Consider the following 24,973-nt stretch of genomic DNA (forward strand, 5'->3'; position numbering starts at 1 on the left):
TAAAGGGATAGTTCACCCAAAAATGAAAATTCTGTCATCATTATTTTTATTCACTCTCATATTGTTCCAAACCTGTATTAATTTCTTTTTTCTGCTGAACACAAAATAAAATAAGATATTTTGAAGAATGTGGGTGTATAACCAAACAGTTTGTGGGTTTTTTCAAAATATCTTATTTTATTTTGTGTTCAACAGAAGAAAGAAACTCATACAGGTTTGGAACAATATGAGAGTGAGTAAATGATGACAGAATTTTCATTTTTGGGTGAACTATCCCTTTAATGTTAATAATATATTTATTATTGTTATCTTCATTTCTTACATTTCCATCTAAACTGTTAATTTTATGTAATTAAGTATTTATTTTAACATTGTCCATTCTATACATTTACATTTATTTTTTATATAAAAAGATACTGTTTATCATTAGTTATATTAACCGAGGGGCCCCCAAATGAAATTCTGCTAAGGGCCCCATCAAAGCTAGGGCCGGCCCTGGATCTTCCTCTAAGTCCACACTTTCGTAATGTAATGCCACTTTGACTGCTGGATTCAGACTTGTGGGCTCAGCTGAAGCATGCAACGAGGAACTCACATGCCGCAAAATCGCGAGATGTCAAGGAAAACATTTGACTGTAAGTTAAAGGTGCACTATGTAATATTTTCTGTCCGCTAGAGGCATATTCAAAAAAAAGGCGTAGCTTGATGATGCCAAGTTTGAGCACGGAATCTTGGGACATGTTGTCTTCACCTCAGCGGCCGGTGGAAAAGAATTGAGACTCTTTTTTATTATTATCATGGATGCGATTATTAACGTCACTGTAGTATGAAGCAGAGCAGGACCGAGTGTTGTGGGAGCTGAATGAGGCCACTGGAACGATTTCGCAACACACGCCTCACGAGCAGCGGAACTTTTATTATGCCACAGTTGCCGGCGCGCTTTTCTGGTCATGAGTATGATGTAACGTAACTCTATTTATCATATTAGATACATTTGACTGTGTTGAAAATTATGTTATAACGTTACTCTGTGTGTTCCCTCGGTGGCTGCAGTGACATATGGCATGTTGTAAGTACTCAAAATATATAACACTGCCCTAGTGGTTTTTTGATGTTTTACTGCAAAATTGTTACATATTACACCTTTAAATTATTATATATTACATATATTTTGGTAGTAAAATATAAAGTGTTGCACATTTTATTGATGCAAAGATTAGTAGTGTATTTTGTGCATCATCTGAAACGGCTTTTTATCACTTAAATTTGAAATTTTCAGACATTTAGAAGAGTATTTTAAAATGCAAAGTATTGAAAATAATAATTTTTAAAGTTCTGTAAACGCTTGCATTTTTTGCAGGACTATTAAGTGTGTCCCATTGGGTAAACAAGTTCTACACACACACACGTGAACACTTGGGCCAAATACAGGAAATACGCCACGTAAGTAGACAAGTGGTCAAGTGCAAAGACCGCAAGTGTGGGTATTTGGACAGGGCAGAGAGGTGCGTTCACGCGGCCTCGTAATTCCTGTAGTTACGAGATTCTAGCTTGTAAAAAGCGTTCACGTCCTCATAGCGCTCGTAATTACAGCTTGTAAGCTGGGAGTTGTCTGAAAGCTCCCAGATGTACCACGTGGCCGCGCTGTACCACCTGACCGCTGTAGATTCATTTAGGCGTCGATAGTGCTGCAATGGAAACGCATAATTCCCAGTTCAAGGACCAAAAGGACGTGAACAGCTCCGAATATAACGTCAAGTGTTGTCATTTCAAGATTCCGGTAAATACGAGGTGACGTGAATGCAGCATAAGTCCACAAGACCGAAAGTACATACAAGTGTGCTATTTGGGATTCAACCATTGGTCCCTCTTGACCAGCGCTGAGAAAAGTAACAGGAACCACATCGCTAAGCTTCTTACGCTAAAGTATGGAGTCAAATTAATGCCTTAAAGTTTTGCACAAAAATAAAGTTTTGCAAAACACAAAAAAGAATTGAGCAATAAAAAAATGTTTTGCAAACAAAAATAAAGAATTGCAAAGGAAAAATAAAGTATTGAGCGGAAAAAAAATAAGTTTTGCAAACAAAAGTGCAAAAATAAAAATATAATCAAAAATATAATCAATTACAAAAATCAATGACAGCTGTAATCCTATTTTATCTTTGCCACATATTTTTCATGCTCAAACCTACTAAATAATTTGCAACGCTCATTTAATTCTGCGTTTCAGTCAAGCGTGCGCTCACGATACCAGTTTTCCTTTGCGCTGCACTTTTCTGTGCGGTTCTCTTTATGGCACTGGTTTGACGTGGGGGTGGAGTCAAGAAACGGGGCACGCCCCCGCGAAATGCATTGGAGGGGAACGTAATCGGCGACAGGTGAAATAATTCTTTGACATGGTTAAAAATAATGAATGGTTTGTTTTTGTTGGTTTGTTTAGCATATGTTGTCACCGATTACGACCCCCTCCAATGCATTTCTAATAGTAATATGACCCGTTGCGCTCTGTCTCACTGCCTGTAATCACTTGTGTGTCCTTAAACATTCGTTTTTTGGGGTCGACAGCTTATAAAAACTTATTTCTGAGTTTTTTAGCTTGTTAGCTGTACACCTTGTCACACAGCAGCTTTTAGGCATTGTTCTGTTTTTTGTAATAAGTCAGAAAAGACAAGAAGGCAGCCTCACGCAATACAAAGTCAATGGAGACGGTTGGATTGTTTTCCCCCCAGTGGGCGGGTTTTCAGATTATAATAAATGCGCTCTGTCTCTATGCTTGATCTGTTCTGTTGCGATCTGCGTCTCCTGCCGATGACGTGTTTCGCGGGGGCGTGCCCCCGTTTCTTGACTCCACCCCCACGTCAAACCAGTGCCATAAAGAGATCCACACAGAAAAGTGCAGCGCAAAGGAAAACCGGTATCGTGAGCGCACGCTTGACTGAAACGCAGAATAAAATGAGTGTTGCAAATGATTTAGTAGGTTTGAGCATGAAAAATATGTGGCAAAGATAAAATAGGATTACAGCTGTCATTGATTTTTGTAATTGATTATATTTTTATTTTTGCACTACGTTATTTTATTTTGCAATTTATTATTTTTGTTTGCAAAACTTATTTTTTTCTGCTCAATACTTTATTTTTCCTTTGCAATTCTTTATTATTGTTTGCAAAAAAAATTTTATTGCTCAATTCTTTTTTTGTTTTGTTTTGCAAAACTTTATTTTTGTGCAAAACTTTAAGGCATTAATTTGACTCCATACTAAAGTCCACTCATTTCCCCCCCGTTGCCCTTTGTTTAATGCTCCGCGATTCTAACTCTCATTCTATTTCTTTGGAAGGGAACAAACATATACATTTTTAGCACTTTATTACTGGTACATGGCAGTACAAACCATAATAAAACTGCGTTTTTGTATACATCCCTAGAAAATACAGGAGTGGCCCAATAAACTGTCTTCTTATAACGTCACGTGCGTATTACCTCCCTCATTGGTGTAGGTAAAGGTCTTTACGTTCTTGGTCCACAGTCCTAACCAGCAGGTGGCGGTAATGCACCTTGAAGTTGTTTGCCAACCGCCATAAAAATCAAGAAGAAGAAGAAGAAGAAGAAGAAGACCTCCCTCATTGGGTAGGGAAATACGTGGGCGGTGTAAAGCACTATTTGAATTCGTGCATGAAAGAAGACTTTCAAACTACGATATTAAATTCTGGTAAATAGTATGTTATTTTTATGTATTTTGATTGCCTGAAATTTGTCGACTTTGTTTAATTTTCCTGGATAGAGAGAAAGTGTCTGACGTCGCGCAATCGCTGTGCTTTTATTCATTTTAATAGTTTGTAGTGTTGCATGTGAAGTAAAGAATACGTTTTCCGAAGATTAATGTGAGATTAGCACTTTAAATTTACGTATGTTATTTACGGATACACACTACTAACAGAATAAACATTTTATGTGTGTTAAGAGAATACTGTGATTTGCATTTGATGTGTTGCAGTCTAGTGCTGTTGATCTGATATTGTATGGTCATGCGGCACAATAAATCGGCACACAAGCGAAAGCCATCGACCCCCAGACGCAGATCTCCCCCTGCACCACCTTTAACAGCCAGAACCCGCCGGACCAGCGGACCCTCCGGTAAGCTCTCATATTGGTTTCCCTCTCTTGGCAATGTGTGTAATGCACGCTACGCACACTAAAATGTTTTCATGCAGTTTATGGGCAGGTGGTTTAGCGCAGCAGCAAAATGCGACTCCCATTAAAGGGCTCTGATCAAGTTATTTATGTTTTACACCAGCCATGTAAAAATTTCAAGAGAGTAGTAATTTTATAGTTGGGCTAAAATATAATTCTTATAAGATTGTTTAACCGCAAGCAAATATGGTCTCAAATGTTAACCTCAAATTTCTATTACCTATGGAGTTAGATTTGTGTTTTGTGCCAAATGTTTTAAATGTAACTTTTCAAGAAACTATTGGGAGTCGTATTTATTTATTAATTGTCTTTAATCTATTATATAACAAACATTTTTTTACTGATAATGACTAAATCAAGTCACAAACAATGGCAAATTTGACATAAGCAAGCATTCTTTTAGCAGTTAAGCTACGGTATCGATAAAATCTGTGTCAAATAGATCTGTAAATGATGATCCTCATTCAACTAAATACAAATTGCTACTCATCACAATAAGCATCTTCGGAACACAAATGAAGATCTGATGAAATCTGACAGCATTCTATCCTTCAATAGACTGCCTTCACAACTAGAACTTTGGCTCTTAAAAAAATCATATTCATAAAGAGATCGTAAAACTAATCCATATGATTTGAGTGGTTTAGTCCAAATTTTCTGAAGAGATGGTTGGTTATGCGGCAAGTTTGAGCTTCTGGAAGAGGTTTGTTCTCGTGCGTCATTCAGGTTCAGTTGAGATTTTATGTTCTCTGATGATCAAAAAGATCTTCATTGTGTTCCAAAGATGAACGTCTTATGGGTTTGGAACGACATGAGGTTGAGTAATTAATGACAACATTTTAATTTTTGGGTGAACTAACCTTTTAACCCCACTGATCTGTATAATGTTCTCTATATAGATCAGTGGTTAACCCTGCTTCACCTGCTTACAGGTGAACTGAACCTGTGAAAAGTGAACTGTATGTCAAAGCATCAGCTAAATAAACCATTTTGTTTTTGTTGTCTGTACTAGAAGCATCCCCACGGAAGAAACACAGGTTTCGCCCTGGCACACGCGCGCTTATGGAGATACGCAAATATCAGAAGTCTACTGATCTGTTGCTGCGCAAGGCCCCATTTTCGCGACTGGTACTACTGGTTCTCTGCATTATTCAACATTCACTTTAGACCCTATGATAAACCTTTGACTAATTCTAATTCTAAACATGAACAAGCTATTTTCATAGGTGTAACAGTGATGTAAAATTTTTTTTTTTCCTGACAGGTGCGAGAAGTGTGTCAGACATTTAGTCGAGAGCACATGATGTGGCAAGGATATGCTCTAATGGCTTTACAGGAGGTAGGTGATGATTAAAAAGTATTTATTTTGCATTTACATTGTATTATAAAATGTATAATTTTTTTTTTTCACAATTTTATCAAGATTTTTCATGTTGGTTTTACTATTTTTCAAGCAAACACAAGTACAACCAAACTAATTTCCCTATTTTAAAAATGTAGCCTAACAAGGTAACAAAATATAAAAGAAAAAAGAATGACAGGCCATTTAGGACATGGTAGTAGGTGAGCAGAGATGCACATTACAAATACAATATAATATACAAATGTAAAACAGTGCTCTTTTTTTTTTTTTTTTTTTTTTTTTTTTTTCAGTAGGTGTATTTAACAGTAGTATTCAAGTAAGAAATTGAATACACAAATGTAAAAATAAAATGCTACATAGACTTCACTGTAAAAAAATTATACATAATACTTATTCATATTAAAGCTACTGAAGTTATTCAGTGAAGAGCAGTAAGTGATTTTCTCTTTGTCTTTTGTTGTTTGATTAACATTTATGACAAGCGGAAGCAGGTTTATTAGGCTGCTATCACTTTAAGTCTTCATGCATGGATCTAATATACAGACACGCATCCAGTTTTCTCTCAACTAGTTTACGTTCACTTAAGATGTAACCAATTGTGTTTATGTAAACCTTGTGTGTGTTTGACGGTTTAAGCTCAATAAGGCGCAATAAGATGCAAAAGATAACAAATTTATTGCTCGAGCACTGTTTGACAGGCTTTTAGTGTGCATGCACTTCGGGTGTACGCACTCAGGAAAGCGCATGTCAGAACATAGGCATGTCATTCATGTTTAACCAGCAAGGCTTTAAAACACATGCAAATAATAAACTTTTGTGATTGTGAATAACTGCACTGTCACGTGATCGTAACCCTACTTGTGCGTTAATGTGATGTGAATGTATGTCGCGTTGTACAGTATGTTGAGACGGAGGCGCCAGAACTGATAGAATGCACTGTAGAACGATACTTCTTCAAAAGCAGATTGTGGAGACATTTTAATTGTTCACGGTCAATGTGACAAGCAGGTGTGTTGAATGTTCGCAGGTTCCCGCATCCTCCTTTCCCGGGTTTTGACACTAATGTAACGCAGTCCATATATAAGGAAGACGGAGGCGGGAACTGGCGGACATTCAACACACTTTAATACAAAATAAACAAAAAATAAACATCCCTCACTGACAACTGCCGCACACACAAACATAATAAAAACATAACACAAATCCAGGCCTGGTCCTCTCTCGTCCTTCACTTTCGTCGCTCCTCCTTTTATGCTTCCGGAGCTCCTCTGTGAGAGATACAAGACCGGTGCAGTGCGCAGGTGATGCTCCTTAGCAATCATGCCACCGGCCTCGCGCCGTTCTCTCACGTCTCTCGCCCTGCCCTGCTTGTCACGATCAAAAATCGTGATATCACACACCCCTACTTCACAGTACCCATAAAGGCAAACTATTTAGTTTTGTTTTGAAGGAAAAAATGTTTATGTAGTGTGAATGTCAGTGAATATGCAGGTATATAATAACCCCAAATTACAAAAAAAAGAAAGAAGAAAAAAAAATGAAACTGTTGTCCTTAAAGGGTTAGATCACCCAAAAATTGAAAATTGTCATTTATTACTCACCCTCATGTTTTTCTACACCCGTAAGACCTTTTTTCATCTTCGGAACACAAATTAAGATATTTTTGATGAAATCCGTTGGCTCAGTGAGTCCTCTGTTGCCAGCAAGATAATTAACACTTTCAGATGCCCAGAAAGCTACTAAAGACATATTATAATTTATTACTCGCCCTCATGCCGTTCCACACCCGTGAGACCTTTGTTAATCTTTGGAACATAAATTAAGATATTTTTGTTGAAATCCGATGGCCTGCATAGACCTGCATAGCCACACTTCCTCTCTCAAGATCCATTAATGTACTAAAAACATATTTAAATCAGTTCATGTGAGTACAGTGGTTCAATATTAATATTATAAAGTGCCAAGAATATTTTTGGTGCACCAAAAAAAAACAAAATGACGACTTATATAGTGATGGCCGATTTAAAAACACTGCTTCATTAAGCTTCGGAGCGTTATGAATCTTTTGTGTCGTATCATGATTCGGATGGCGTGTCAAACCGCCAAACTGCTGAAATCACGTGACTTTGGCGCTCCGAACCGCTGATTGGGTGAACTAACCCTTTAAAACAGTTCATGTGAGTACTCAATATTATAAAGTGACAAGAATACTTTTTGTGCACCAAAAAAAAACAAAATAATGACTTTTCAACAATATCTAGTGTTGGCCAATTACAAAACACTGCTTCGAAGCTTTACGAATCTTTTGTTTTGAATCAGTGGTTTGGAGCGCCAAAGTCACGTGGTTTCAGTAAACAAGGCTTTATGTCATAAGTTTTTCGGAATTTCAATAGTTCACATGACTTAAGTTTTAAGTTTAATACGTGATCTGAACTACTGATTCGAAAGTTTTATAAAGCTTTGAAGCAGTGTTTTGAAATCGGCCATCGGTCGCTTTATAAGTTTGAACCACTATACTTGCATGAACTGTTTTAAATATGTTTTTAATACCTTTCTGGGCATCTTGCTGGCAATAGAGGCCTTACTGAGCCATCAGATTTTATCAAAAATATCTTAATTTGTGTTCTGAAGATGAACAAAGGTCTTACGGGTGTGGAACGACATGAGCTCGGTACCTCACTCCTAAAAATAACTAACAATAATTTAATGATTTAAAGTAGCTTAAAAAGTGTTATGCCGTCATCGCATTTCTATAGTTACAAGACACACAAGAAACACTTCTTCACCCGTGAAATTTAAATATTGTAGGAAATGAGCTCAAAGGGAAATATGACTTATAGGTCTATCACAGTGAAGGAATTTCCCTTGTGTTGAATTGAGTAGTGTTACAATATGATAAAACAACAGGCTTTATTAATAATCACTGCTTATAAAAAAACACTGCTTTTTAATCACAATCCAAACAAAGATGCTACACACATTGCATGAGCAGTTTTTTATTTTAATTAGATTTGATTTCAAGATTTAAAGCAAAAATGGAACGGTTTGACTTTCTTTTTGAAATTATATGCTACACACAAAAAAAACAACAGAGAGGCTGAATGAGACAAATTCACTCTCTGACAGCAGGTGGCACTATGGAGCAGCAGTGACACAGTGTTTCCTTGGTTACCGCTGTAAACAAAGCTGAACTGCGCTAATAATTAGCTATTTATTCTGAGGTAAGAGAAAAATAAAATGCTATTGCCATCGAAATTTTTCTGAAGACAATTCCTTTCAGAGATGCATTCATAACCCTTCTCCCCTAATTAAATATTTATATTTTCTTCCTATATTTCGAGCATCGTGAACACTGTCTGCTACAGACTTTCCCCTTTTTGCGTCCGTCTTCAGCATTTGATGTGGACTATTCACCTTTATCACTGTCCCAGTAGCGCCCGAAAATAACATAAAATAAATACAAAAATACAGTACAATGACTGGAGAAATGTAATGTATTTTTGTAACGTTACTCATATTTCTGTTATTTTCGCAAGCTACTGGGAAAGTGATAAAGATCGACGAGTCCATTGCGATCGACGGGTTGGCGACCACTGCATTAGGGACTCAACTCACAATGCGATATGATTCACAATATTGAAAAACCTACTTTAAAATGCATTGTACGAAAGTAAGATGAAAAGATAATGCCATCTAAACTTTTTTACACAGTCAGTTCCCCTCAGCTATACATTCATACAAACCCCCGCCCTCAAATGTATCGCGATTCATTTAGCATCAACCAACTTGAATCGTCACACATTTTAAAGGGGTCATGAATTGAGAAGTCAACTTTTCCTTGAGCTTTTGATATATAAGAGGTCATCGCACTATACAAATATCCTGTAAGTTTCAGAACTGAAAACTTCCTTGTTAGTCAAATAAAAGCTTTTATTGACACCAGGGCTGCGTTCTAGTTCGTTTTTCTATGACCTTCCCTCGCTAACTTCCCTCAGTCTCGTTGACTCGGATGTACGTCATTGCTTACGTTGCTTGAGTGCCCACTACTAGTGGAACCCAATGGGCTGAATTGGAACGTCCTAAGCCCTTGATCACTTGGAATCCACAATAGAGCTGATTTATTTATTTTTCCCCTTACAAAATTGTTTAATGCAGTATTCTATATGTATATATGTGCGTTTTAAATATTTAAAAAATTAATATATCATAGAGTTGTTTGTGGTGGGTAAATTAAATGCAATATGTGGTGACGTCACAATCGTGTTGCATTGTGGGTTATGGAGCTGCCTGAAGTGTACATATGAAGTAGACTCCTCGGTCAAAATCGAGGGAGCGAGGGTCTGTCTATATAAACTTCCCTCGTCCACGAAGTGGAACGCACTTCAAAATGGCGGCAGGGATTCCCCTGAGGAGAAGTGCTTAGGGAAGTTCACGAGTGCGTGTCTAAAACTGGAGTGGAATGCAGCCCAGGCCCATTGAACAACTGGTCCTGGAACACCTACTTCATGATTGCAATGTTAGCCCCACCCACTGGCATGTTAGTGAGATGAGAGGAGAGCGATACAACAGGACAAGAATAGCATTACCTTTCAAAAGATCCTTTTGCTAGGAATATGCTTATTTATTTTCAACAATGTGAATGTCACAGTTTCTATTTGGTATGTCACTGTGGATTCTTTGGTAAATCAATCGCATTTCGGCGCAGGCTTTGCAAACAGACTTTTATGATATGGACTCGACAGTAATGCAGCAACATGTAAGTAACTGAGTTATTCCTACTGTTCTAATGCCTGATTTGATATGTAATGTTTCATGTACAGTCAAATGTTCTTTGTCTGTCAGTAAATCAAACCAGTGACTAACGGTTAACTTCAGTTGTTTCTCTTAGTAGGATGGAAATAATTTATTTAAACGGTGATTAAATTATATAAAGAAAGCGATCAAAAAAAGCTCCCTTTGCAATCGTTCGAGCTGTCAATCAAACTGCACCCGCTCGCTGGAGCTGTCAATTAAACGGCACAAGTTTATCAGTGACAAGTTTAGAGTTCTGGACACTCGCCTCCCGTTTTATTCAACGAATCTTATTTATGTCGCGTTTGCACTGTTAGTGACGATGAAAGCATTCGTTAGTGGCATACTAACATTATAAGTGCACCACAGGAAACACTACAAAACAATAAAACAATGCTGTTCATTACCCCTTAAATCAAATTTCATCCGGTTCTGGGTGCATCATTACATACCTACTAGACATATGTGAAACTAATACGTAACTACAGCAACAAAAGAGAACATAATCTGTAACCAGTAGGCTTGCTGTGATAGTCTGTGTTACTGGTGTTACATGGTGTTCAGCCGCAACACCGGTTACATCACTTGCCCACCATGGCACCACCCCCAGCCATCGTGTTTTTTTTTATTATTATTTTTTTTTATAGTAATAAAAATCATTTAGTTCAGTTAGAGAAGAGACTCTACAATTAAAAACTGAATGTTTCTGCTTAATGCAGCATTAGCCTAAAGAGAGTCACAGCACAGACCAGCAGCAGGAGACAGATTTAATTTATCATGAAAGTAAGGAGCTGATGGATGAAGATTAGATTTCAAGGCAAAGTATATAAGCGCCTATTTAGCAATATTTTGGATTTAAACCCAATGCTAATAAGGAACCTGCAACGGATTAGTTGTTTTTCTTGTTTTGTTTTTCATTAAGAATAATAATGAGCCCACCAGAAATTCAATAGTATTCAGAATAGAATGAGAATGAAAAATAAAAGAACATGTAGTCTACCTCTCCAATTCAGCACAAATCCAAATGTTTCCATATTCGTGATATTTGAATGCTAAACTATTATTTATAATGAAATGACAGGCTTTGTCATTTCATATACAGTACTGTATACTTCACTCCCATTCCAACCAGGCCCAGCTCCAGCCTTGAGATGTAGGGTGGGCCAAGTGAAATTCCTGGTGGGCCCAGAGTTTTAAGAGTTTTAACATTATTTATTTTTTTTCCTCCATTACAAAACTTTATTTTATAACAAAAGAGGCAGGTCTTAAAAGGGACTCCCTACATTTACAGGGCTCAACACAAAAAAGTTTTTCTACATGTTCATTCTGGATTAGATTTTTACTTGCCTTGCAAACATTTTCACTGGCCCCATCACAAAAAATAAATATTTTAAAAAATATAAATACAAGTAAACCATCAGTATTAGAATAAGAACAAATAAAAAAATTACAAGCAATAGCACAAATACAATCAGGGCACGACTGGGGGGTCTTGCGTCCCTGGGCTTGAGTTTATGTTTGGGCCATACTTAAGCTACAAATGACCTCACATAGAACATCATTATATAGCAAAAATACACAAATTAAAATGTGCTTTGAGGTCCCTAGAACAATTAATATGCAACATTCCTAGCCTAGTCAAAGTTTAGAGGTAATATTAAATAAACATTATAATACAATAAAATACAGGATGTGCTCTCTCAGTTGAGAGAAGATCCCTAAAAAACGTGAAATAACACTGAGCTATAAAGCCAGAGATGAACCGTATTTTTAAATGTCCTCTTATGATAGATTCTTACATTTAATCAATTAATTAAATCAGAATAAGAAGACACTGTATGGCTATTACCAATCAAATAAAATCAGTATCAACAAAATCCATCTTTGAATTTACACATACTGTTTAATGCAGCTCAGATGTGTAATGCATTACTAACTAATTATTTACTGTAATTACTTTTCCTTCAAAAAGTAAAGTAAGGGATTACGCTTAATTTATCTGTAATTTAATTACAGTTACTTCTGATGTGATTCCATTAAATGCTGTATACAACAATTCAATATAAAATAGTGGATTTAACATCAAAATTTTACAATGTAATGTAACTTTCTCCCTTTGGTCAGTTCAAGAATAATTTATGCAATTTATATTATTTAAAATAATTGAAAGAGCAGTTTCATGTCTGTATATTGTTGAGGTCGAGGTAACTGGTCGGGGTTGATATGGGATTTAGAAAGTTATTAATAAGTAATGGAATAGTTTTAGAAAGAGAGTAATTAGTTCAGTAATCTAATTACAATGTTGAAGATGTAATTAGTAACTAGTAATTAATTATTATTATTATTTTTTTTAGAGTAACTTACCCAACACTGTACATAATGTTAGGGGATTAATGTTCTAAAAATAACAGCTTTAATGTAGAAATATTAATTGATTGAAAAAAATAAAAAAATAATAAAAAAAATAGGCTACTCTAAATATGAAACTAAAACCGCCAGTAGGTGGCGGCAAGTCACTGTCTTAATGAGTGAGTTGAATCCTTCATTCAACTGAGTCGTTCAAAGTGCTAATTTAACTAAACAAGCGACTGTATTTATGAATGGATAACCTAAGTGAATCACTTACTCATCTGATTTGTTAAAATACGCTGATTCTTTGAGGAATAAAACAGTGTTCCTCAGGGACACAGCTGTTCTTCAGTTTGTTCTTTTCTTTGTTTGTAACTTGTTTATTGAATTGTTGTTTTAACACATTTATTCAATCACATTTGCGATCGTGCAAATGTTCGGAAAAGCGGCACTCTTGCTTGTGATAACTTATATAGACTTATGTTATAAATATAAAAAAAAACAGGAACTCAGTAAATGGATTTTTTTTAATCATTTTGATGACATTGGCAGTGAGATGGGAGAGAGCGCTCAACTCTTCATATTGCATAAGTTAGTGGAAATATAACAGAAATTATCATTCTCTGTAAAGAAATGATGCGTGAACATATGAGACGCAAAGGCGCGGCTCTATGCACGGAGAAAACGGCGCGCAAGTTCTCTTTTGCGTCCTTTCGCGAAATAGTTTAATCATTTGAATGCTTAAGGCAGGCATACACGGTGCAAGTTTTGCTGTCGTACGAGCTTGCGGGCATTTTTTTTTTTTTTCCAATCGCGTGGAAATCATTGATGCTTGTATGGTTGCGGCTTGTATCGTGTGCGAGGAATTATGAGCCGAGTAGAGTACTTTACGAGCACTTCCCGATCTCCCAATCATTTTTAAACTTGTCGAAAAAGTTCGGGAGCTATCGATTTGAATTCATGATGTGTGCGGTTCAACAAGCCGATTTGATCTATCTGAAGTTGACCAATCACGAGCTAAGGAAAACCACAGAAGAAGGACGAAGATGACAGCGCCATGGTGAATTTGAACTATTGAAAAGAAGATAAACTCGCTGAACTCTGGCAGGAACAGCAAGAGCTGTATGATGTGTCAAGCAGTGTGTACCATGACAGGGTCATCCGAGATGATATTTTACAGCAGATCGCCCAAGAGCTACAGTTATCAGGTGAGATGTTACCTATTGTTAGCTACAGCTATGCTAGCTATAGTGTTTAATTCTCTCTCTCTCTCTGTCACTCACTCACACACACACACGCACACACGCACACACTTGTATATGTGGTTTACGGGGACTCTCCATAGACGTAACGTTTTTTATACTGTACGAACAGTATATTCTATCCCCCTACACTACCCCTACCCATCACAGAAAACTCTGCGTTTTAATTTCAATAAAACACAGTTTATTATGTTTTTTTTTTAAGCCATTTGGTTTACGAGGGCACAGGAAGTGTCCTCATAAACCATGTTTACGTTGTAAGACCCATGTCATTATACACATTTGTGTCCTCATAAACCATGTATACAACAACACACACACACACACTAGGGTGACCAGACTTCCCGGTTTCCTGTTGCTGAAAAAGAACCTGTATGTGTAGCAAACAGTCATGGCTCGTATCAATATTTTATATGCAGTTATGAGAGAGAGTGAGAGAAGTCATATTTAACTGTACTACATATACACGGTATATTATACACTGCCTTTCTTTCATATCTCAGTATAAGGGTAAAAAAAAATCTGGTCACCCTAAATACACAGAGACAGCATAGTTAGAATAATTTAAAGTTGCTTTTTTTCTGGTATTGTGTTTATACAGTACACGATGTCCAAACAAGAATGGCCATGCTCAGGACACAGTTTGGAAAACTAATCAAGGAAAAAGCAAGTGATTGTGGCTTTAAACAGCCAACAGCAAGGCAGAAGTGGGTATTACATCACTTGCAGTTCCTGAAGCCCTTTGTTTTGCAAAGATCAAGTCAAAGTAGTTTGGAAATAAGTAGATTTACTAGGGAGAGAGAAAAAATGGGAGGGAAAAGAAATGGCAAGGGGTAAAAATCTGTAGATGAGGGTAACAGGAGGACAGAGTAGGATAAATTAAGAAGATAGTGGGAACAGGGTAGGCAGTTGTCATTTTCCTGGTTTACATTTTAATTGTTTCATCTTTTATAGCTTGAAGACGACACTAGTGCTCGAGGAGCAGACAGTGATATGGAAAATGACACTGATCTGTCACCTGGTTTAGAGCAGAGTTCTTGTGACACACCTTGTGAAAAGGAACAACCTGCCTCTGGACCACCTGTCTTTGGGCCACCTGCCTTTGGAAATCCATCATGTCGTCCAAGCACAGGTTTCAGAAAAATGACAACATCGAGCAACAAAAAAATCGCAATACTCAATAAGGTTGCAGACCGAATTTCTAATATAGAGGAAAAGGGGGAGTATTCCTTTGGGAAACAAGTTGGGGAGGAACTTGGGTGAATTAAAATCCCTGCCCCAGTACTGAGATTAAAAAGAGTTATAATGTCTCAGAATTGTGATGCTCAAGAAAGTGAAATTTCTGTGCATCCTATGCAAACTCATCCAGGCTTCCCCATGTCTGGAAGTTACTATTCTTCCCATCCTACATACAGGGGTTAAATTGGACCGGGGCCGTCTGCAGGACAAGTGGATTTTTTGATGTGAAAGAGAATTTTGCTTGCCTGACCAGATAAGTAGCTTGATTAAAATGACAATAACAACCAAAACGCGAGAATGATTCATTTAGCTTAAGTGGCGATAGTGGTAGGCTAGTGGATAATATATGTAACGTAATGTATATTGGCGGTGACAGCCTATTGCGCTGTTGAGGTGCACGTAACCTCTCGAGGAGATGAGCTCTGCTCACACAAAGAAACTCAGTTATCATGTTGAAATAAAAATTCAATATGTGGGGTTTTTATAGCTTGCTATTTACGACATATGATAAAGTTAAGCATCACACGACCGAAAGTGTTGAATTCCTGAATATCACCTTGATTGAAATTGACAGTAATTTCATACAACAGTTCAATAAACAAGTAATTAATATTAATCACTTACATTTTAGGTGCAATATTGCCTGCTTTTGTTCTATTGTAGCAGCGAAAATAGTTCCAAACAAGGCAGAACCAGTGCATCTCGCAGCTACGCTCAGCCGTTTAGAATGATTCAGTGTTTTGAACAAATCGGTTGAGTGAAGATTCAATGGCCCAATCATAAACAACTGCTTCATTCTTGATTCAGCCTTTTGAATGAATGAATCGTTTGAATAAATGACTCAGTGGCTCACTCATTAAGACGGTCACTTGCCGCCATCTACTGGCGGTTTAATTTCATTGTACTTTTTCATTGTAAATTATTTAATTTGGTAACAGCCTTATAGTGTCTTACTATTTTAATTTACCAAATGTAAGAATTTGAAATAAAAGATTAAACATAAATTTAATTAGATTGGGGGGAAATGCCCTTTATAAAAGGTTAATAAAATACCCCCAGGGTAAATAACATAAATATGCAGATTTAAATATATCACTGCTGATAAAATTGATGAGAATGTTGCTTGTTTCAGAATAAATTATATTTACAACACACAAAAAATCCTATTTTCCCAGACAAGCTACTTGTTACTCTGACAAGTAAATGACCATTTTAGTTGTCCAAGGGACAAGCACAAAACAAGGCTCAATGTCGAACTCTTTATTTTGTATTTATATTCTCTTTTAATGGTAGCATCACTCTTATATTTTATACTGACACAAAGGAGAAGGCACAGACCTACAGAAAGATTGTCATCAGATGTAGCTTTGCACACTACCAGTATCTATAGAATGATTTTGATCAGCATTTTAGTGTTCATAGCAGAGGACTCTCTTAACTTGTTATATTTTAGTTCGTGAATTGTTAAGATTTTGTAGTCTTCGCATACACATGCACCCCTGAAACCACAGAGCCCCCCCACACAACAAATCCCAATTTAACCCCTGCCTACATACATTCCTAATCCACCATCTACAGCATCCGCACCACCCCCACCCCCATGCTCCTTAATATCCCAGCCAAATTACACATTAATGCATCAGCTTGATGATACAGGGTGCAATCAGTTACAAGAGCTGTAATTTTATAATTTATTTTGCCATTATTTTGCCTAGAGTACTGTTCAAAAATGCTGTGAGCAACACAAAGAAACACAATGCTTAACTTTTGGTGTAATTTTATATAATTTTATTTAGTTTTGTTTGGGATTTTTGTGTTTGAATTAATGCAATTTGTGATCTTTCATATTGTTTCACTTGTTCGAAATGTTTGACCTGTTAATGTTTTGTAAAATGTTTAATGTTTTACAGAACATGCTGCTAATAACAAAAAATAAAAAATAATACAGAAAACATAGACAGTGAAGTGTGTTTTTTTTTTTTTTTTTTTTTTAAATCCATTAGACATAGTGATCTTGCCATGGTACACAACCAGCTGGGGAGACAAAGTATTCTTTAAGATGGGCAGCTAACGTTGGGTTTTTCCCTCCTCCCATGTTCACTGACTGCAGGGTTCTCTTGTCTCCATGCCACATTGTGGAGCTGATGGTTCTCATCCTCCCAGTCAGTGTAGCCAGGGGGAAGGTAGGCATTTGATGTAAGAAATTGTGCTTGTGACATAAGAAATTGTGAAGGCACAGTGCAGCCAAAGTGACTGTAACTGCTTTGTTGGGATTAAGGCAGATGGTTGTGCGGAACACCCTGAGGCGGTTTGCTAGAATTTCAAAAGCATTTTCCACAACACGTCTTGCACAGGATAGTCTATGGTTGAAAATGCGTTGTTTAGGCTGTAGTCGTCTGTGAGGGTAAGGCTTCAGCAGGACATTTCTCAGCGTGTAAGCTTCATCTCCCACAAAACAATTTGGCATGATGATGGTAGAGCCTTTCTATTTTTACATTTATTTATGCATTTCTACATTTAATTATTTCTGTACGTATGTTAATAAGGTAGGTGGTCCTAACCTCTCTCTCAATGCAGGATTGGTTAAACAGGATCGTTATCGTTACGGCTGTACTACTGTGGGCAAGTTCTGTTAAATATGGCTTTTTTTTTTTTTAAGTATCATTGCTAATGATATGCCTTTAATAGCAAATGATATAGATCATGCACCAAGCGACTACCTTCTGATTCACATGCGCTTCCAGCTTCACATGCGCTCAGAAATGGAGACAAACATGGGACGTCCACCATACCTTTTACCTTTGCATATAATTGATGCACAGCTCCTTTCGGAACACACCGCTGGAGATATAGCTAATTTATTTGGAGTGTGCGAGAGAACAATTAATCGGAGGATGGCACAGCATGGGGATAGGGTAATTTATAACATCCTGTCACCTGTATGTTTTGATGACCGATTTGACACTTATGGGTTTAAGTTTACAACACAAACATATGTTGTGAATTGTAACTTTTCGAAACCTTTTCCATAGTTACCTATTCGTAATCTATTCTAATCATAACATTAAATGCATGTTTCACCCTGCATAAACCAAAGAATTACGCTTTTGTTGCCGTTTCTTAAGTTAAACATAGAGTAGAAGAGGTATGGAGAAGGTTTCGAAAAACAATCCTGTTTGACCAATCCTACATTGAGGTTAGGACCGCCTACCTTATTAACATACGTACACAGAAGTACAGAAATAAATAAATGAAGAGTTTGGTTCCAAAATGCGATAAACGCCTTTTTTTTTTTTTTTTTTTTTTTTTTTTAATTGAGTTTCTGCCAAAATCAGTATTGTATCTGGTCGGTATTGAAAAGTCATTTATTAATTTTGCACAAAATGCGATACCCGTCATGTTATTCTGTCATGTTTTTTCCTTTTCTTTCCAAACGAGACAAACGCCAGTCTCCCTTTCTCTGCAGAGCGCGATTATATTCGCTCAAGAAATCACAGCACACCATTCCACACATTGTAAACAGCAATGGTGGCGCTCTGAATACACCCGGCATCCTAGTTCCCTTTCGATACTTCACTCGTACTGCGTATGGGGGAAAAGTCTCCCTTTTTCCCCGCTACTGAAGCCTTTTTCAATAACGCAGTGTAACTGCATCGTCATTGGTTCACTCATAGACAAGTTGTTGAACCAATGACGGTGCGGCATAGCTGCGCGGCCTATGGCGACAGAGCGCGCAAACTTTCCCGCTGAAAGGGACGGGGTAAAGGGCTATATAAGCGAGCGTTTCGCCATAGGCCATCAGTCCTTTCTCCTTCAGCGACGACTCTACTTCTCTTCACTGATCCTCGCCGAAGCCTGGTCGCCGGGAAAGAAGCTCGCCGCCTAACAAGACGCTCTGCTGCCATCGAAGAGGCCCCGCAGTGGACCCTGCTGACTCGCCGGACCCAGCCAGCGCCTTCGCCCTCGCCGACTGCAGCCTTCACGCCGTCGACGAGCCGCCGCCTCCCGCTTCCTGCTACCGGCTGCTTCTCAGCGTGTCTCCTGCCACCATCCGGCGCGTCATATAGAGCGTCTCCCCGCGGTTATAACAGCTGCTCCAGAGCACTTTCCAGCTGTTTTCGCCGCTTTGAGCCCGGCCCTCGCCGTTAAGAGCCTCCCAATCGCCGTTTTCACGGCGCCCGGCATTTCTAAATGCCACACCACTCCTGTGGTACGTGCAGAGGGGCTCTGCACGTACCACAGGAGTGGTGTGGCATTTAGAAATGCCGGGCGCCGTGAAAACGGCGATTGGGAGGCTCTTAACGGCGAGGGCCTGGCTCAAAAGGAGACGGGCACAGCGAGTGCGTTGGATGCCTGGGCAAGTCCCACGTGGATGACGCGCTCACCGGCGGCTCATGCCTGCACTGCGAGTGCATGAGTCTGGCGTCTCTGCGTTCGCGGGCCGCCGCCTTCAAGGAGAACGACCCCGCCGTTCGCGCCCTCCCGCCCCCCTCTCCTCGCGAGCCGGCGAGGAAGAGACCGCGGGGCAGAACGGTTCAGCGCATGGAGATGAGCGAGCCCACGTCGGCCCAGCACCCGCGTGCCTCGCCCACTCCCAACAGAGAGCAATCCCCCGTCTTGTTCTCCCGCCCTGACCAGCGTCCCTCAGCAGATGCGAGCGACCTCGTCTCCTTCGGCGGATCTGACGAAGAGCCACTCTTCGACTCCATGTCTATGGCGGCCTCTGAACCAGAAGGATGGGTTGGCGAGTCGGACGCCCCCGCCCCCCTGCCTTCCCTGGAGCCCATCGACCACGGCACGGGTATGGACACTGAGCTCTTCCGTGTCCTATCTAAGGCCGTAGAGGATCTGGACCTCAACTGGGCCCCACCAGAGGAGCCATCGCGGAGCCGCTTAGACAAGTGGTTTCTCCCAGGCCGTCGCCAGGCCCCTCGCCAGCGCTCTGCCCCGTTCTTTCCAGAAGTACACGAGGAGCTGACAAAGTCGTGGCGTGCTCCCTACTCTGCCCGCCTGCACACTACCCACCGCTCAGCCCTCACCACCGTAGATGGCTCGGAAGAGAAGGGCTACGAGCATCTGCCGCCCCTGGATGAAGCAGTGGCTGCTCTCCTCTGTCCTCCCGCGGCTGTGGGATGGAAGACGAAGAGAGCCCTCCCGTCCAAACCCTGCAGGACTACCTCCGCCCTAGCAGGAAGGGCCTACGCCTCTACGGGCCAAGCCGCTTCAGCACTCCATTCAATGGCCATCTTCCAGGTGTTCCAGGCCAAACTTCTCCGCTCCCTGGACAAGTCTGGCATCGACGCGCCTTCCTTCAGAGACCTCCGCAGCGCCACTGCCCAGGCCATTGGCAGATCAATGGCCAGTTTGGTAGTGCTGGAACGCCACCTGTGGCTCAACCTGACGGAAATCAAAGATCAGGACAAGACTGCTTTCCTGGATGCCCCCGTGTCCCCGTCAGGGCTCTTTGGACCAGCGGTGGAGGGATTCACGGAGCGTTTCACGGCTGCACAGAAGTCTTCTCAGGCGATGAGACACTTTTTGCCGAAACGCTCAAGCTCTGCGTCTGCTTCCAGCCGCCCCAGGCCTGCGCCGGCTCAGCAGACGAAGCCTGCCCCCTCTACTTCTCAAGCAGCGCCGCCCAAAGAGCAGCGCCCATGCCCTCCCAATCGCTCGTCCTTCCCCAGATGCCAGGGACTCCGAAGTTGTCCTGATCTGCAAAGGAAGAGGATTGGGGCACGTCTCGCCGCGGCCGGACCACCCCAAAAGCTCTCTCGTGCAAACTCCCCTCCGCCTCGTTTATCTCTGGGCGTGGGAGAAACACAACCTGCTGTAACAGGGCCCACAGCTGTTGCGTCCTTTCCAACCGCTGTTTTCACGGCGACCCACTTTTTAAACACTCCACAAAAGAGCAAATTTCCTCTTCCACCCATCTCTGTGTTCGGACCCCTCTTAAGCGGGCCGTCATCCGATGTTATTCTCCCTCTTGCCACCCGGGCCAAGGCTTGGAAAGCCATCCCTGGGGTGTCAAGCTGGATTCTAAAAGTTATAAGCCAGATCTACTCGCTCCAGTTTGCCAGAAGACCTCCGTGCTTTGGCGGGGTTATTCAGACTTCGGTACAAGCGGACGACGTGCATGTCCTCCGAACCGAGGTTTTAACTCTGAGAAAAATGGGCTATAGAAATAGTTCCCTTCCCAGAGAGCGAGTCGGGCTTCTACAGCCGCTACTTCTTGGTGCCAAAGAAAGACGGCGGTCTCAGGCCCATTCTGGACCTCAGGTTATTGAATCTTTCCCTCATGAAGCGAAAATTCAAAGTCCTGACGCTGAAGCAGATCCTCGCGCAGATTTGCCACGAGGACTGGTTCTGCTCGCTGGATCTGAAGGACACTTACTTTCACATCCAGATAGCCCCCCATCACAGGCGATTCTTGAGATTCGCGTTCGAGGGTGTGGCTTACCAATATACGGTCCTCCCCTTCGGGCTCTCCCTGGCTCCTCACACCTTTACGAAGTGCATGAACGCGGCTCTGTCCCCTCTGAGACAGATGGGAATACGCGTTTTGAACTACCTCGACGACTGGCTCATCCTGGCCAGCTCGTGTACAGAACTGGAACACCACAGATCCGTGCTCCTCAGTCACTTAGTGCCTAGGTCTCAGGGTCAACCCAGCCAAGAGTTCACTGCTCCCCACTCAACGTATCTTGTTTCCTGGGTGCAGTCTTCGACTCTGTCCGTATGACGGCAGTAGTCTCGCCAGAACGCGCTCTGGCCATTCAGCAGCTCGCGGTTTCCATAAGAGAACAAAGCCTACCTCCCTCTGAAGCTGTTCCAGAGGTTGCTAGGGCTCATGGCTTCCGCCTCCCCAGTCCTCCAGCTTGGCCTGCTTCGCATGTGGCCTCTGCAGTACTGGTTGAAAGTTCGGGTCCCTCCCCACGCTTGGCGTCACGGACGCCTGCGCCTCAAGGTCAATCAGGCCTGTCTAGCAGCCCTGAAACCCTGGATGAACCCTACTTGGTTCACTCTTGGAGTACCCCTACATGCGGTGTCACGAAGAACGGTACTTTCGACAGACGCGTCCAACTCGGGTTGGGGCGCCCTGTGCGAGGCAGTCCGGTCTTCGGCTCGTGGACTCACGAGGAAAGCCACCTACACATCAACTGCCTCGAGATGCTGGCAGTGACACGAGCCCTCCATGCTTTACAGGCTTATTTGACGGATCGGCACGTCTTAGTCCAGTCGGACAGTATGACAGTGGTCTCCAGGGCCTGAAGTTAACTTTTTTGACCACCAGCCACTGTGGCAGGTGGATTTAAAAATCCACCTGCCACAGTAACTTTTTACCAGCCAGTTTTTTTTGTTTTGTTTTGTTTTGTTTTTTTGCCTCATAAAGGTGAAAAATAGAAATCACACAAAATTGTTCTTTAACTTGTAAGAATACACATTTAAGTGCTGTCAAGTTATTAATGAAATCATTATAAGTAATAATAAAAGACTATAATTTTTTTAATCTTTTTAATTCATTGATTTGCTGTGTCACACAGACATATTCATATGTCATAGTCATATATACTGACTGCTGCTTATCTGAGTCCACAAAAAAGGAGCAGATGCACTCCTCTTCCTCCACCAACGTAGTCAGAGAAGGGCCTCATCTTGCCGATCGCGTGAACGTTCCGAAACAGGAGTCGCATCCTCTCAAATCCTCGCATCCTCTTTCATGGACGTCAGTGCCTTGACCGCAGCGGTCTCCTCTGAAAGCGCAGTCTTTGCTATTTTGCAACTTATCGTGTGTAGGTGGCTTTTTGATGACTCGTGGTCCTTAATTGCTTCTAATTTTAAGTTTTTAGTCCCGATTACAAAAGGATTCGACTTCGCTTTCTCTGAGCCATACATACGGCAGTCACTGCAGTACATTTCGTCTGTACTGCTGTCATAAATCAGCCATTCACGAACCTTGCCATTGTCGCCAATTGTCCACTTTGAATTAAAACGTCGTCTTTTACTTTTCTTTGACTCATCCTCATCTTTTTGTTGGTTGTTCGTTTCAGCTGGCCTCTTTACCCCAGTAATGTGCCGCCACATTTTGAGCTAAAATCCAACAAAATGGCGGACTTAAAAAAAAAAAAAAACCAACAGACTCAAAAAACAACTAATGAATCACTCAATTCTCATTGGCTACCCGCCAATGTGGCAGGTAGATTGACAGTTTTACCCGCCAATTGCAAAATTCACCCGCATTTGGCGCGTGGTCGGGTGTTAATTTCAGGCCCTGGTGGTCTCCTACATAAACCGACAAGGGGGTCCTTCGTCCAGCCGCTTATGCGCTCTGGCGAAGCGCCTTCTGGAATGGGCATCCCCAAGGGTTCGGTCGCTCAAAGCGACTCAAATACCCGGGAAGAACAATCTGGGAGCAGATATGCTATCTTGGAACAGCAGAGGTGGACCTCTTCGCCTCAGAAGACAACTCTCATTGCCCAACTTATTATTCGAAGGAGGACGATGCATTGGCCCACACTTGGCCCAATACCCTTCTTTATGCATTTCGCCCGATCACCCTGATCCCTCAGGTCATCAGGCGAATCAGGGAAGACAAGCACAGAGTTCTGTTAGTGGCCCCACTCTGGAGGAGCCAAATTTGGACCTCGGAGCTGTTCAGGCTTTCCACGAAAGCTCCATGGCCGATCCCCCTGAGACGAGACCTTCTCTCTCAGGCGAACAGAACAATCTGGCACCCACAGCTGGAGCTTTGGGCTCTACATCTGTGGATCCTCGACGGGAGCCATCTGACCTCCCGAGGAATGTGCTAGATACCATTTCCCAGGCGAGAGCCCCGTCCACGAGACGCCTCTACGCCCAGAAGTGGTCGGTCTTTGTTAGCTGGTGTTCCACACGCAACATAGACCCGGAGGAGTGCGATGTATCTTCTATACTAACCTTCCTCTAGGAGCGTTTGGAATTGGGGCGGGCCCCCTCCACGCTCAAGGTTTACGTAGCAGCCATTGCAGCGTTTCACTCGCCCATCGCTGGACAATAAGTAGGGCGGAACGATCTGGTTATAAAGTTTTTGAGGGGCTCCAGGCGATTGCATCCTCCTCGACCCCTCACCGTTCCCCCCTGGGACCTTTCCTTGGTCCTCAGAGCTCTTAAAGGTCCTCCTTTTGAGCCACTGCGTCTAGCGGGCCTCAGGCCCTTAATGCTCAAAACCGCCTTGCTACTTGCATTGGCGTCGGTTAAGCATGTTGGCGATTTACAGGCACTCTCTGTGAGCCCTGCATGCCTTGAATTCTGGCCGAACGACTCTATGGTCGTTCTGAAACCGAGGGTTGGCTACGTCCCCAAGGTGCTCTCAACGCCGTTCAGAGCACAGGTTATTTCGCTCTCTGCGCTTCCCCGTTCATCGGATGAGCTAGAGCTGGAATCATTATGCCCCATCAGGGCTTTACGCGTCTACATCGAGCAATCACAGCCTTTTCGGCAGTCTGATCAGCTATTTGTCTGTTTTGGTGGCCGCACCAAAGGGTCTCCGGTCTCAAAACAGCGTCTTTCACGATGGATTGTCGACGCTATAGCTCTCTCTTACTCCTCTATGGGCGCAACTTGCCCCATCGGAGTTAGAGCCCATTCCACTAGAGGCATGGCTTCGTCGTGGGCCTGGTCCAGTGGAGTCTCAATCAAAGACATCTGTGAGGCGGCCGGCTGGTCTTCGCCGTCCATTTTTGTCAGGTTCTACCAGTTGGACGTTCTGATCTTACAAGCTCGGGTCCTTTCAGTGTAAATTCG

General features: G+C 41.4%; 1 protein-coding gene across 1 annotated transcript; it reads left to right on the plus strand.

Annotated features, from left to right (window-relative positions):
• Positions 1 to 3,542: 3,542 nt before the first annotated feature.
• Positions 3,543 to 10,335, plus strand: LOC125265733 (histone H3-like centromeric protein A). The gene is made up of 5 exons (XM_048186122.1): positions 3,543 to 3,707; positions 3,993 to 4,132; positions 5,202 to 5,317; positions 5,454 to 5,528; positions 10,258 to 10,335. The coding sequence occupies exons 2-5, from the start codon at positions 4,018 to 4,020 to the stop codon at positions 10,318 to 10,320; spliced, it is 369 nt and encodes a 122-aa protein (XP_048042079.1). The 5' UTR covers positions 3,543 to 3,707; positions 3,993 to 4,017; the 3' UTR covers positions 10,321 to 10,335.
• The last annotated feature ends 14,638 nt before the right edge of the window (positions 10,336 to 24,973 follow it).

The sequence above is a fragment of the Megalobrama amblycephala genome, linkage group LG3, assembly GCF_018812025.1.
Source record: "Megalobrama amblycephala isolate DHTTF-2021 linkage group LG3, ASM1881202v1, whole genome shotgun sequence".
Lineage (NCBI taxonomy): Eukaryota > Metazoa > Chordata > Actinopteri > Cypriniformes > Xenocyprididae > Megalobrama > Megalobrama amblycephala.

Bases quoted from the DNA above. Each gene is read 5' to 3' on its own strand.
- LOC125265733 (XM_048186122.1), top strand. From the start codon at position 4,018: ATGGTCATGCGGCACAATAAATCGGCACACAAGCGAAAGCCATCGACC. The intron at 4,133-5,201 runs GTAAGCTCTCAT...TGTCTGTACTAG, and splicing joins CCGGACCAGCGGACCCTCCG to AAGCATCCCCACGGAAGAAA. The intron at 5,318-5,453 runs GTACTACTGGTT...TTTTCCTGACAG, and splicing joins AGGCCCCATTTTCGCGACTG to GTGCGAGAAGTGTGTCAGAC.